A 14,152-nucleotide genomic window follows, 5' to 3' on the forward strand; every position below is an offset into this window, starting at 1 on the left:
GAACAAGATCTTCAACTTTCATGTTGGACAAATTTTGATTTGAAGCTTGTATGATGAAATTATCTTGAGGGGAAAAACTTTCCATTTTGGGCAGCTGAGATTTACAGGTCATTTCCATTTTGGGAAACTTTTTATCTGACTTCAAATCCTTCAACCTTGATCTTCGAAATATCAAATGAGACTTGTATGGACATGAATGAGGTCTTTCTAACCATCTCACACCTTCCAAATCCTGATTAAATGCACAGTTGACCACAGTTGACTTTTGTTGACTTTTCTTTGACTGGGCCAAGTTCTGATGAATTCCAAGTCTCTTTCACATGAGATCTTGACTCCAAATGATATCACAAGTTATATGAACTCTTAATGAATGATCATGGTGTCCAAATTCTTCAAGAATGGCCACCATCTATTGCTCAATGCCTGATTTAACTGCTTTGACCTGGTCAGCTTCAGCTGCAAGCAACATGGTTAGGTGACAATATTTTTGTACTTTTGGTTAGTAAACATATGAAAAGCAATGATATACAAATGCAATACATGCTTGGTGATCAAGAACCACACTCGCAAGGTATCCCACCCACTAGGAGGGCAGCTAAGGTATGCAAAGATCCTTGAGGCCATGATATGGTATGTTATGGGCCATGAGGGATCTTAGGGCCAAAATTGGGGTCTTATAATATGTCATCAACATAGAGACACACTAGAATCATATTGCTTTAAGAAGTATGTTGAACATAACCTCCATATTCCATCTCACACTTTCTGAATTTTTACAGCTTGAAAAATGAATCAATCTTCAGATTTCCAAGCTCTAGGAGCTTGTTTCAGTCCATACAATGCTTTATGTAACATGTACACCATCCCTTCATGATTCTTTTTCATAAATCCCAGAGGTTTTGATACATATACCTCTTATTGCAATGGACCATTCAAAAATTCATATTTCACATCCAGATGCATCAGAGGCCAACTTCTATTAGCAGCTATAACAATCACCAATATGATAGTTTCATGTCTAGCTACACGCGAAAACACTTCAAAATAATCTAATCCTGGTTTCTGTAGAAATCCTCTTGCTACTAACCTTGCTTTGTGTTTTCCAATTGATCCATCTGACTTTAACTTCACCTTGAAAACCCATATGACACTGATGACTTTCTTCTTCTTTGGAAGCACAATAAACTCCCAAGTCTTGTTTCTTTCTATAGCCTCAAGTTCTTCTTCCATGGCCTTCAGCCACACTTTCTTCTTGAGAGCTTTTTCATTACTAACTGGTTCAAAGTCTACTAACATGGATCATTGAATGACTTCTCCCTCATAGTCTACTTCAATATCTTGTAACATGTCAAACTCTGTAAATCTCCTTGGGATTTGTCTGTTTTCTCTATGGCCTCTAAACTTGTTCAAAATCTTCTTTAGATGCTTGACCACCTCCAAAAGTTGGACCACCTTCAGAAGCTCCACCTTCAGAAGTTTGACATCCTTTAGAGTCTTGACCACCAGAGTCTGGATCATCATCAGAATCTGGATCAGAATCATATTTATCTTCGGAGTCAGACTCGCCTTCAGAATCATCTTTTGATTCTGACTCATCTTAAGAACCTTCAAATTTTAAATTACTTCAGAAGTTAATTCAGGTGTTGACACTACACCAAAGTTGGATTGAGACTTACTCCAATCCCACGCTTCCGATTCCTTCATAATGACGTCTATGCTAACTTCAACCTTATTAGTGGCTGAACAATAAAGCTTATAAGCACTTGTACCGTGGTATCCAATTAGCAACATTACTTTGCTTCTACCACCCAACTTCTTTCCAGTAGCACCTGGAACATGTTTGTAACAAACTGAGCCAAATACCCTGAAATGAATCACACTTTGCTTTTCTCCAGTCTACTTCTCAAAAAGAACATTTTCCTTCAACTTCTTAGTTGTACACCTATTAAGCACATACGCTAAAGTGGAAATAACTTCTCTCCATAAGGTGTTAGAGAGCTTCTTCTCATTCAACACGGTCCTTGTCATATCAAGCAAAGTTCTGTTTCTTCTTTCAGCAAGACCATTATGTTGAGGAGTGTATGAAGCAGTCACCTCATGCTCAGTTCCATTCTCCTCACATAACTTTCTGAACTTTGTAGAGTTATACTCACCTCCATCATCAGTTATGAGAACTTTCAGCTTTTGACCACTCATTTTTCAGCTTTCACCTTGAACTTCTGAAATCCAACAAACACCTCATGCTTAAACTTGATGAGTGCTATCCATGTCATTCTTGTGAATTTATCCATAAATGAAACAAAGTATTTGTTTCCTCCAAGTGAAGGTACTTCAAATGATCCACAAATATCATAATGTACTACTCTCAAAGCATGCTTTGCTCTTAATGCTACTTCTGATGCAACTGGAAATCTAGGTTGCTTACCTTTCATGCCTATCTCACATGACTTCTCAGGATTCACAATCTCGGGAAGGCCATATATCGACTTCTTAGAATTTAGATGCCCTAAGCTTCTGAAATTAAGATGCCTCAATCTCTTGTGCCACAACTCACTATCACCTTCAGCGTCTTCTGCCTTAAGGCATTTAGTTTCAGTTGTCTCCATATTCACCTTGAATGTTATGTTACTTCCTTACGCAAATTGTATACTTAGATTTTGATCAGAATCATACAATTTTAAGAGATTATTTTTCATAGTAACTGAGAAACCTTTCTCAATGAGCTGACCTACACTCATCAGATTACTCTTCATGCTAGGAACATACCAAACATCTCTGATTAGAACAGTTTTACCCTTCTTCACCTTGACTTTGACATTTATCATACCTTCAGCGTTAAGGTATTTATCATCAGCATATTTGATCTTTGTTCTCTTTCTAGAGTCAAAATCAACCAACCATTGTATGTTTCCAGTTAGGTGATTTGAGCAGCCAGTGTCCATATACCACTAGTCTACCAAATACGCACCATCAGATTCATAAGCCATCAATAACACATGTCCATCATCAGAGTCTCCCCTGGCTATGTTTGCTTCTTCTGATTTCCTTTCCTTATTTGACCAACAATCAGCAGCAAAGTGGCCAAACTTCTTACAACAGTAGCATTGCACATTCTTCTTGTCAAACTTCTCATTTCCCCTATGATGTTTCTTCTCATATGAATTGGAGGTTTATGACTTCTAAAAACCACCACCATGTCTCTTCTTGGCTTCCTATCAAGACTACTTCTGACTCTTTTTCCCAGAAGACGCCTTCAGAGCATGCTCTCCCTCTCTTTTAGAGGTTCTCTCAATCAGGCACAACTCTTGTGCCTCTAGAATGCTATGCATCTCTTCAATCCTCATGGTGCTGAAGTCTTTAGAATGTTCAATTGATACAACAATGTAATCAAATTGAGGAGTAAGAGATCTCAGTACCTTCTCAATCATTACTTATTATGATAAAGTTTCTTCACAAGATTTCATGTCATTGGTGATTATAATCACTCTAGAGATGTAATCTGGTATCTTTTCATTGTGCTTCATGTTGAGATTCTCATAGTGCTTACGTGGAGACTGAAGCTTCACCTTCTTCGTTGATGCATCACCGTTGTAGCATCATACCAATGTGTCCCACGCAGCCGTCGTTGTTGTCGAATCAACGATTTTCTCAAACATGCTTGCATCCACACACTGATGGATGTAGAACAACGTCTTATGATCTTTCTTTCTCGTTTCTGTTTACGCATTTCTCTGTGCTCTCGTTGTATCCGCCGTAACCAGAACATAACTGTCATTGACGAGATCAATAACGTCTTGAGCACCAAACAACACACACATCTGAATTGACCATCGATTCCAATTATTTTCATCAAACGCTGGAAGCTTTGTATTCAAGCTATTTTTTCCGCCATTCATCTTCAATTTTATGCACTTAAACTCACATAGATCTCACCAAACACTCGTGTTTCCCAATCCCGCAAAATCAAGAAATGCGATTTCGTTACGATTCCAATCGTGAATTCAATAAACGAAATCAATCACACACGCCTCACCGTACAGTCGTGTTTCCCTCTGAATTTAACCGGAGCTCTAGATACCAATTGTTGGAGCACAAGATGAAGAAGATGAAGATGAAAATGGAAGAAGAGAGAGAAAAACAGTTATAACAAACTTTGAAGGAGAGAGAAACTCTATTCACGTTATGAAAAACCTAGTTACAAACTTGTTTAAATACACAAACTAAATTGCCACGTATGCACTGTTGGTGTAAGCCCTAGAGGTCAATACTTTTGGTACTTGTATCGAATTATTTATTAATAATAAAAGGCTTTTTCTTTATTATGTTTGTTTAATAAAGTCCCTAGAATAGCTAGTCCGTTTAATGTATCAAGTGTGACTTAATCATGAGATCCCATTAAACATAAGAACATTATTCTTAAAGTATCCGTAATCGAGCTTTGTTGTGAAGTGGGATAACATTAAAGCATTAAGACTATTATGTATATAGACTGATGATCACATGTCATGGATAACGGATTAGGAGTTATCAAGTCTTAAACATAAGTATGAATATTGAGAGTAATATTTATACTGGATTGACCCACTATGAGAAGACTATATAGAATGTTATGCTAAGTGTCATAAGTTATTCTCATGGTGATAATGGTGTATACCATCCTTTGACCTGAAACCACTATGTATGTAGAGTCGAGTGCCTTATTGCTGATCAAACATTGTCCGTAACTAGATGACCATAAAGACAGTTGATGGGTACTCCACGAAGCATGCTAAGGGACATGAGTGACCTAGATGGAATTTGCCCATCCTGCGTAACAGGATAAATGTCTACGGACCCAATATTGAACTGGACAAGGATGACACGGTCTGTGTCTTGTGTTCAATATAGATATAAGGGCAAAAGGGTAATTATACACACAAGTATTATCACATGACATTTTCGTGTCTTGGATAACAGTGATGTGTTGCTAGATACCGCTCACTGTTTATTATGTTAAATACGTTATTTAATATAATTGCTAATGTCGCGAAAACCTACAGGATCACACACAAAAGGATGAATTGATGAGAGATAAAGTAACTAAGGAACATCGTAAGGTACGGTGCACTTAAGTGAATTGTAGAACATCGTAAGGTACGATGTACTTAAGTAGAATACGAAATATGGTAAGGTACCACACACTTAAGTGATTTTGGCATATTATAAGATATGAGCCACATACACTTAAGTGAGCTTTTTAGTTTGTAGCCCACACAAGTGGTTCTATAAATAGAACCCTTGTGCAAAAGCATTTGTACCGTTGCAATTTCGTTTTTCTCTCTCTCACTCAAAGCCTTCATTCGTAGCAGCTATCACTGAGATTGAAGAAATCCGTTCATGTGGATTGAGTAGAGGCGTTGTCACCATTCAACGTCCGTGATCGCTCCGTAGATCCGCATCAAAGGTTTCAATCGCCACAAGAGGTAACGATTCTATCACTGATCATGCCCATTCGTAAGGATCACTAAAGGAGAAAATTTTAAATTTCGATGCGTTTTGGATCGCTCTTCTCCTTCAGGCACCTAAACTAGAAACCAAAAAGGTAAAACATACTTCTGAAACAAAAATCTCAAAAACTTCTGCTTCTGAATCAGAACAATATTTCTGAATATGAATTACTTCTAACATAAATTATACAAATAAAATACATTATTATTGTAATTGATTCTTGAATTATATAGTTAGAATTGTTTTAACCAATGCACTTTATATTTGTCTCCATCTATATCACATTTTTCCTTTCAACAAAATACACTACAACATAACCATTCCATCAACTTTTTTTTTCAAATTCTAAACAAGAAATTTGACTTTTCTTAAGATAAGAAATCTTTTTTTTTTTCATTCTTCTTCTTTTTCCTCGATTGTTCTTCTTATATACATCTTTTTTTCTTCTGCTTTCTCAAACCGCTTTTCTTAGTATTCTTCTTTTCGGTGAAATAAATATCTATCTATTTAGTGCATGTTTGATCATGATCCAATTATAAGAATGTTGTGGTTTTTATTTTTTTCTCACTTAATTACATGGATACAAGATGTTTTTATTTTTTTCCACTAAATATTGAATTCACTTCACTGCTAATACTAACGTGTAAGTACATCTCTATTTTTTCTATTTATTTTTAAAACTTCAAAGAATTACTTGTGTTTAGTTTCTTAAGGTGATTATTGATCTATAAATTTGAGTTTTTTTTATAAATTTTTATCGTTAGACTTTTTCTTTTTGAGCTACAACAATATTGAGATTTATTTTTGCTATTATTTTATAAAAATGTTGTTCTTTGCATGTTTATTATATAATTTCTAACAAAGTTTTTTTCCACCTTTAAATGGAAGCTCAAAACAAAAAGGAAAAGAGAATGAAACCAAAATTATAAATTGATATTAAAAAATTATTTTGTATGTTTTTATTCAATATTTTTATTATCATCATTTGTTTCAAATTCAAAAACCTCTGTTCAAATGAATGATTTGAATTGCATTTAGTTGAAATTTAATTAAATGGTACTGTTTTTATTTTTTTATTTTTTTATTTTTTATGTTCAGGTTAAATTTTGTATTTGATTTTCTTAATAAGTTTTTTGTATTAGTTATTTTTAAATGATAATTTAGTATAAAAAATAATTCTATTTATATGTAGTACTTCTAAAACTATATGATATGGTTTGTTATTAAAAATTAATTTTAAAATATGTATTGATAGAAACGTATTTAAAAGAAAAAAATTAATTTAAAAGTTGATCTTTGAATTATCTTAGTTGTTTATATATATATATATATATATATATATATATATATATATATATATATATATATATATATATATATATATATATATATATATATATATATATATATATATATATATATATATATATATATATTATATATATATATATATTTATATATAAGTTTTATCATTAGTAGACATGATAAAAGTTTGAAAAGAGATTTGATTTATTTTAGTTGTTTATATATATATATATATATATATATATATATATATATATATATATATATATATATATTGAATCCTGTGCATTGTGCATGTGCTGTAACACATGGTCTCACATTTTAGAAGGCCCCAAAAATTAAAAAAAAATATTATTTTTTAAATAAATTTTAATAAAAATAAATAAAATGTTATTAGAAAAATTAAATAATTAAAAAAATATTATGATAAAAATTTAATACATATAAAAATTAAGATGAATCAAAATTTAAAATAATTATAATTAAATTTATTTTTAATTAATACACGGTTATATTTTTATATTTTTTTAATTATTATTATTGTATTTTTAAACAAATTTGAATCTATTTTTAAAATTAAAACGGATCTTGGATATGATTGGACCGATTATATATATATATATATATATATATATATAATATATATATATATATATATATATTATATATATATATATATATATATATATATATATATATATATATATATATATATATATATATATATATATATATAAGTTTTATGATAAGTAGACATGATAAAACAACACATAATTATTGTTCATATCCTATTAAACATTACTTTTAATTTTTATATTATTCTATTCAAAAAAGTATTGATCATTTGTATTTAAAAAAATTCAACAAAAATAAAAAATATTTAATTTTATTTAATGATAGTTAAAGTTGTTTGATGTGAATCAATTTTTATATTTAAGCCAAAATAATGGTTTTCTTTAAAGAGAGATGAAAAATAGTGAATTTCTCTGGTCTCTCTAAGCAAAGCAAAGGGGAATTTGAAAACTTAAATTGAATTACATGTGTACATGAGTACTTGCTATTAGTATCTGCTATGTTCTACTATACTGAAGCTATGCCTATGACAAGACCGTGCTCTTTTTTTAATGAAAATAGTTGAACATAACAATTTTAGTATACTTATTAAATCAATTTAAAATATTCTTATAAATGATCAACAATTTTAGTATACTTATTAAATCAATTTTAGTATACTTATAAATGAGGAAATGTATTATGATACAAATGTTTTTATAAATGAAAAAATATATTGATATAAATATTTTTATAAATGAGAAAAAATATATTATTGATATAAATATTTTTTATATATGAAAAAAGTGTATTAATATAAGCATTTTAATAAATAAAACAATCTTTATTATTGATATAAAAAAATTTATAAATGGAAAAAATTATATTATTAATATAAATATTTTTATAACAGAAAAAAATATATTATTAATAAAAATATTTATATATACAAGAAAAAAATGACAATTGATACAAATATTTTTATAACGTTTGTATATATTTAAAAAAAAAAAGTTTATCATTGATATGAATATTTTTATAAACAAAACTTATATATGCAATTAATTTTCATTGTCATCAGAATTTGTTCCTTTTTTATATATTTTTAAAATTGGTTAACAAACAGCGCGTACCAAGCACGAATTTGTTACTGATTAGTTACTTTAGAAACAATATAATTACGATTACCGAACAAGTTTTGTTGTTGTTCGAATATAAAAAAGAAAACTTTAGGTTGCGGTGGATCGTTTGTTCATGAGGTGTATCAATTAATCTTTTCTATATCTATATAATGCAATTTTATGATACACCTCGTGGATGTTAATAAAGTAGTAATATAAAATTAAAAAACATTCCATAATTGACTGCAATATTTAAAATAGAAATGAAAACCTCCTTTTTCAACAACACTGTATGTGATTAACAACTCACTACCTTCAACTTTACAATGTCACTATTATTTTAATAATTAGAACGAAGAAGAAACAAATATTTCTTTCTATTCTTCTATCTATATATAAATACATAGATATACTTTTCTGATCACAATCAACAATGGAAAATTGCTCTAGAGAGATGGATAAGGAGGTCACAACACCACTGCTAGTGAATGATAATGAGATAGAGAGCACATTTGTTCAAGAACTCAAGAGGGTCAGTTTCATGGCAGCTCCAATGGTAGCTGTCACTGTGTCACAGTATCTTCTTCAAGTGGTTTCTCTTATGATGGTTGGACATCTTGGGATTCTTGTTTCATTCTCGGGTGTTTCCATTGCCATGTCTTTTGCTGAAGTCACTGGCTTCAGTGTCCTTGTATGTTCTCTTAACTCTTATCTCTTCTTCTGTGTTTATTGAATAACCAATGTATCTGGTCTATATACAAATTAGATAATTTCGATTGCGATAGAGTATAGATGAAGTGAGTAGTATGATGTTGTTTGCAGTTAGGAATGGCTGGTGCATTGGAAACACTATGTGGCCAAACCTATGGTGCAGAAGAATATGGAAAACTAGGAAACTACACATGCTGTGCAATCTTAACACTACTTGTAGTTTGTTTACCTATATCACTTGTATGGATATTCACCGATAAAATCCTATTGATGTTTAGTCAAGACCCTGATATTTCTCATGTTGCTCGTGAGTATTGCATATACCTAATTCCAGGTCTATTCGGTTACGCGCTTCTTCAAGCATTGATTCGATATTTCCAGACTCAGAGTATGATCTTTCCCATGCTTTTTAGCTCACTTACAGCTCTAGTTTTGCACATTCCTATTTGTTGGATTCTTGTTTTTAAATTTGGATTGGGACACATTGGAGCTGCTTTGGCAATTGGAGTTTCTTATTGGTTGAATGTGATTTTGCTTTGGATTTATATTAAGTACTCTCCGTCGTGTCAAAAAACCAAGATTGTGTTCTCTACTCATGCTTTGCTTAATCTACCAGAGTTCTTCAAATATGCTATTCCTTCTGGACTCATGTTTTGGTAAATTCACTATATGCTGCTTCGTTTCATTTTTCACTTGATTTTGTTCTACTAATTTTGATTTTCATGTAGCTTTGAATGGTGGTCCTTTGAGATTCTTACATTACTTGCTGGACTTTTACCTAATCCTCAACTTGAAACCTCAGTTCTTTCTGTCTGGTGAGTACCTTAAGAGTCTCGTATCAGCTAATACGTGGTGTGAACATGTGGTTATAAATAGGGGTAATCTTCATCCTATTTTGAAGGGCTGTGTTAGACCCAATAACATTTTTTGATTGCGATCTTTATGCAGCCTGAACACGACGACATTGCATTACTTCATTCCATACGCCGTTGGAGCTTCTGCAAGGTTTGTGTTCTGTTCTGTCCAAATATGGGATGATAATGCAAGATTTTCTGTGTTGATCTCTCCATGTGATGATAATGTTTGTTTGTTTGTTTTGCAGTACTCGTGTTTCGAACGAATTAGGAGCAGGGAATCCAAAGACAGCTAAGGGAGCTGTTCGAGTTGTTGTTATTATTGGAATTGCAGAAGCAATTATTGTCAGCACCTTCTTCCTATGTTTTCGAAATATTTTAGGATATGCTTATAGCAATGATGAACAAGTTGTGAATTATATAGCGAAAATGGTTCCACTTCTCTGTGTTTCTGTTAGCGCCGATAGTTTAATCGGCGCACTTTCAGGTTAGTCAAATACTTACTACTTCTTGCTTACTAATAATTATCACTCAAAATTTGTCACGATTTAAATTATAGTTAAATAGGATGTGTGTTTATTTTGGTCATAGTTATACTGTGGCTTTAATCTACACAGAGTCTTCTTCTAAAAATTGATATGACTCTGATCACGCTAATCTATGAATTAGTAATGTGTCAAATATTATTATAGGGATTGCAAGAGGAGGTGGATTTCAGGAAATGGGAGCTTATGTGAACCTTGGAGCATACTATATAGTTGGAATTCCTTTGGGTTTGTTATTAGGTTTTCATCTAAAACTAAATGCTAAGGGTTTATGGATGGGAACTTTATCAGGATCTGTTCTAAATGTGATTATATTAGCTATTGTAACAGCCTTAACTGATTGGCAAAAAGAGGTTTGTTTTTATCTTATACAAATACAAATACAAATACATTACATCCACATTTGTTTTTTTACAACCATTTTTGACTTTTGAGGTCATTGAAATGCAGGCAAGAAAAGCAAGGGAGAGGATGATTGATCAGTCAATAAAAAGTAGTAATAGTAACTGTGACATGTGAAGGAGGCATGTTTGTTTGTTTCATAGTGTTCAAGTTCTTGTTTTTTGTGGGGAATGAAGAGATTTAATTGTATAAACATATAGTACTAAACAACAACTATGTACATGTGATGTTTGTACTCCATTGGTATCATAAATCTGATCCCATCCCACATACTTTAAGTTAAGAATATGTTTTGCAGGATTTGTCATGGGCCAATCACTTATGATAACATAAATTAATTCCTATTATTTCTTATGTCTAAATGTGTTTGTTTCTTCACAATACCATCAAATAATGATATAATTGTTTCTATAAAAAAATGGTAGAATTGATATTATGATAAAACAAATCATTGAACAGGCTAGCAAAGTTTAATATAAAAGAGAATGTTTCTGTTCAAAGACAGGACATAATTCCTATCATAAAAAGTATTTAATAAAAATTTAATTTTAAAATTTATTAAATAACCAATATATTTAAATAATAGTATATAAATAGGATCACGAAACAGTATTTAATTTTAGGACTCTTTGAGACTTTATTTCTTTCTCTACTTTTTTATCATTTTCTAACGATTTTTTTTTACTATCAATTAAAACAGAATAAAAAAAGTTATAATTCTAACATCATCAATACAAGAAACAATTACAAAGACTCTTCTCCCTCCACTTAAAAGTTAATATGGTCCTCATCCACTAACTATCAAGTCCCTCAATTCCATTCAAATCACTTCAATTTCAATCATCCATTTCTTCTTGCCTCCAATCAATTTCTTTTCTGTCCTAGTAGGCTGAACTACGAAAGCTCTGATTTCCTTATTGTACTATAAGGATACATAGGCAGGAGAATTCAGATTCTTCGCGAGCTACCCTATTTATTAATCAATCATTCTCCATTCATTCAATCATACCATCTTTTTGAGATCAATCATACTTTTCCTTGGACTCCTTGTTTATCCTTTTAGGACGATTTAACAACAGTCCACCTCATCGATCGAGAGTTGTTTGGGCAAACAACCCCAAACACTTAATTCAGTCTTTCTTTTTGGTTTTACCTTATAGTGGCGGCCTGCTAGTCCACGTATTGGTAAACACCACTTTGCTCTCCGATTGAGAGTCTGTCCTCCTCCTGGATCCAAGATACTATCCTGATTTGATCTCAAATTGTTGATTTCCCAGCAAGTGATATACTACTCCTTGCACCCCAGAACTACAATCCAACACGTGCAGACAGGGGCACCTCAGGCCCCCAATGCTCAGGATGGAGCGCAATACCCTCAGATAACTCATGTTGCTCAAACTGTGCCACTCGGTTTCTCTTACCCACCTCAGATGTGGTTCACCCCGAATATGCCTGCACCGATTGCTCCAGAAGCTTCCCGACCGGCCAGTCAGGTCACTCCTCCCGATGTTGATCTGGCCATACCTGCGGATTACCAGCTCTTGGATGATAGAATAAGGGCCATTGAGGGCTTCTCCTCCTTCGGTATAGATGCTCGAGACCTCTGCTTGGTCCCGAACGTGGTATTACCTCAAAAATTCAAGGTGTCTGACCTTCCAAAGTACAAGAGCCTCGGTTGTCCCCGTAGTCACCTCACCATGTACTGCAGGAAAATGGTCTCACACATTGATAATGACAACCTTGTTGAAAGTATATTTCGTGTCGGGTTTTTGTTATCGTATCCACAGGGATTGTAAGATATCACCGCCGTTCGATGGTTGTATTAATCTTAGCTCAATGTAACAATAGGGTTTTGGTTTTAATCAAGTTATCTTGCATAAAAAGTAATAAATTGCGGTAAAAGTTTTGGTTTGGATAAATGAGAAATATTGCCAAAGTTAGGTTTCAATGATCACTTTGCATGTATTTGCTCGGTCAACAATCTTATAAACTCCTTTAGATGATAAATCATTTCACAAAGTCCTCTCAATATGTTTCTCTCGAACACACATTGTGAGTTTTGCCATTTTGATCCATTGTTTCTCTCGAACACAATCTATCAAAATGACAACTTTTTGGTTCAACCTTATGGTGAACAAAATCATTCATTACTATCTCTAGCTAACAAACAAGTTTGGATGAAAACCTAGGTCAAGAGTCGGTAAACATCTCTCGATCATAAACCAACACAAAGAGTTTTAAATAGAAACAAAGTTTTCATCATATATTTATCATTAAAGAGTTTACATATGAGGATCCTTACATTTACACACAAAGCTAGTAATCACCTACATCTAACCTTGACAAATGGATGACTTAGCTACTCATTTTCATGGTAGCTTGGTCGGCAAGTAAGGAAAGAAGGTTGATCAACATCCAAGTCGGATAATCGAAGTTGGATGGGAATCCACCTTCTTTTTGTAGAAGATGGTTCTAAGATGAAGAGAAATGAAAATTAGGGCATAAAAGATCCCCTAGAACAATGCTGTAAAATATCTCTTCAAAGTACAAAAGTGGAAAAAGTTGGTAAAAATGAGGTTCTGTGCTCAAAAGTGGCACCTGCTACTTATAGACCTCTGCTGGGCTGTCATGCTCGCTAGGCGAGCAGAATAGCTCGCCTAGCGAGGGTCTAATATGGGTACATAAGGCACCTGCGCCCAGAGAAACAGGGTCTGCTGAACTGTCATGTTCGCCTAGCGAACATACCTTCGCCTAGCGAAGGACACGCTTCAACCTTCGCCCCAGCGAGGTTGAGAGGTTTTGCTACTGGAATGCTCGCTGGGGACTCGCTAGAGCTTCGCCTAGCGAGTGAGTGCTGGCTGCGCTTTTCACCAAAACAGAACGAACTCGCTACCACCTTCGCTGTCAGCTCGCCTGGCGAATTTATTGACAATTTACTGGAGCTTTTCGCTTGGCGCTCGCCTAGCGAACCAGTGCTTCGCCACAGCCCTCGCCTAGCGAGCAGGCTGATGAATGCTTGTTTGCTTTGGTTCCTTTGCCAACTTTCTTGTGTCTTCAATTTCAATTATTTCATGCCTTCTTTCTGCACAATAACACACAAATCAAAGGCACCAAGCTTATTTTATCAATGTAATGCATTTCATCAAAAACCAAGGTGATTTTGACAATTTTAGCA

At 33.1% G+C, this 14,152-nt stretch overlaps 1 protein-coding gene across 1 annotated transcript; it reads left to right on the forward strand.

Annotated features, from left to right (window-relative positions):
- Positions 1-8,766: 8,766 nt before the first annotated feature.
- On the forward strand, positions 8,767-11,339 carry LOC127118853 (protein DETOXIFICATION 9). The gene is made up of 7 exons (XM_051049095.1): positions 8,767-9,156; positions 9,288-9,832; positions 9,905-9,991; positions 10,125-10,181; positions 10,279-10,517; positions 10,723-10,928; positions 11,026-11,339. The coding sequence occupies exons 1-7, from the start codon at positions 8,899-8,901 to the stop codon at positions 11,092-11,094; spliced, it is 1,461 nt and encodes a 486-aa protein (XP_050905052.1). The 5' UTR covers positions 8,767-8,898; the 3' UTR covers positions 11,095-11,339.
- Positions 11,340-14,152: the final 2,813 nt, after the last annotated feature.

Source organism: Lathyrus oleraceus, chromosome 1 (genome assembly GCF_024323335.1).
Source record: "Lathyrus oleraceus cultivar Zhongwan6 chromosome 1, CAAS_Psat_ZW6_1.0, whole genome shotgun sequence".
Classification (NCBI taxonomy): domain Eukaryota; kingdom Viridiplantae; phylum Streptophyta; class Magnoliopsida; order Fabales; family Fabaceae; genus Lathyrus; species Lathyrus oleraceus.

What these genes read in the sequence shown, in the direction of transcription:
- LOC127118853 (XM_051049095.1), top strand. Translation starts at nt 8,899, where the DNA reads ATGGAAAATTGCTCTAGAGAGATGGATAAGGAGGTCACAACACCACTG. An exon ending in TCACTGGCTTCAGTGTCCTT is followed by an intron (nt 9,157 to 9,287) that starts GTATGTTCTCTT and finishes TGTTGTTTGCAG; the next exon opens with TTAGGAATGGCTGGTGCATT. An exon ending in ACCTCAGTTCTTTCTGTCTG is followed by an intron (nt 9,992 to 10,124) that starts GTGAGTACCTTA and finishes ATCTTTATGCAG; the next exon opens with CCTGAACACGACGACATTGC.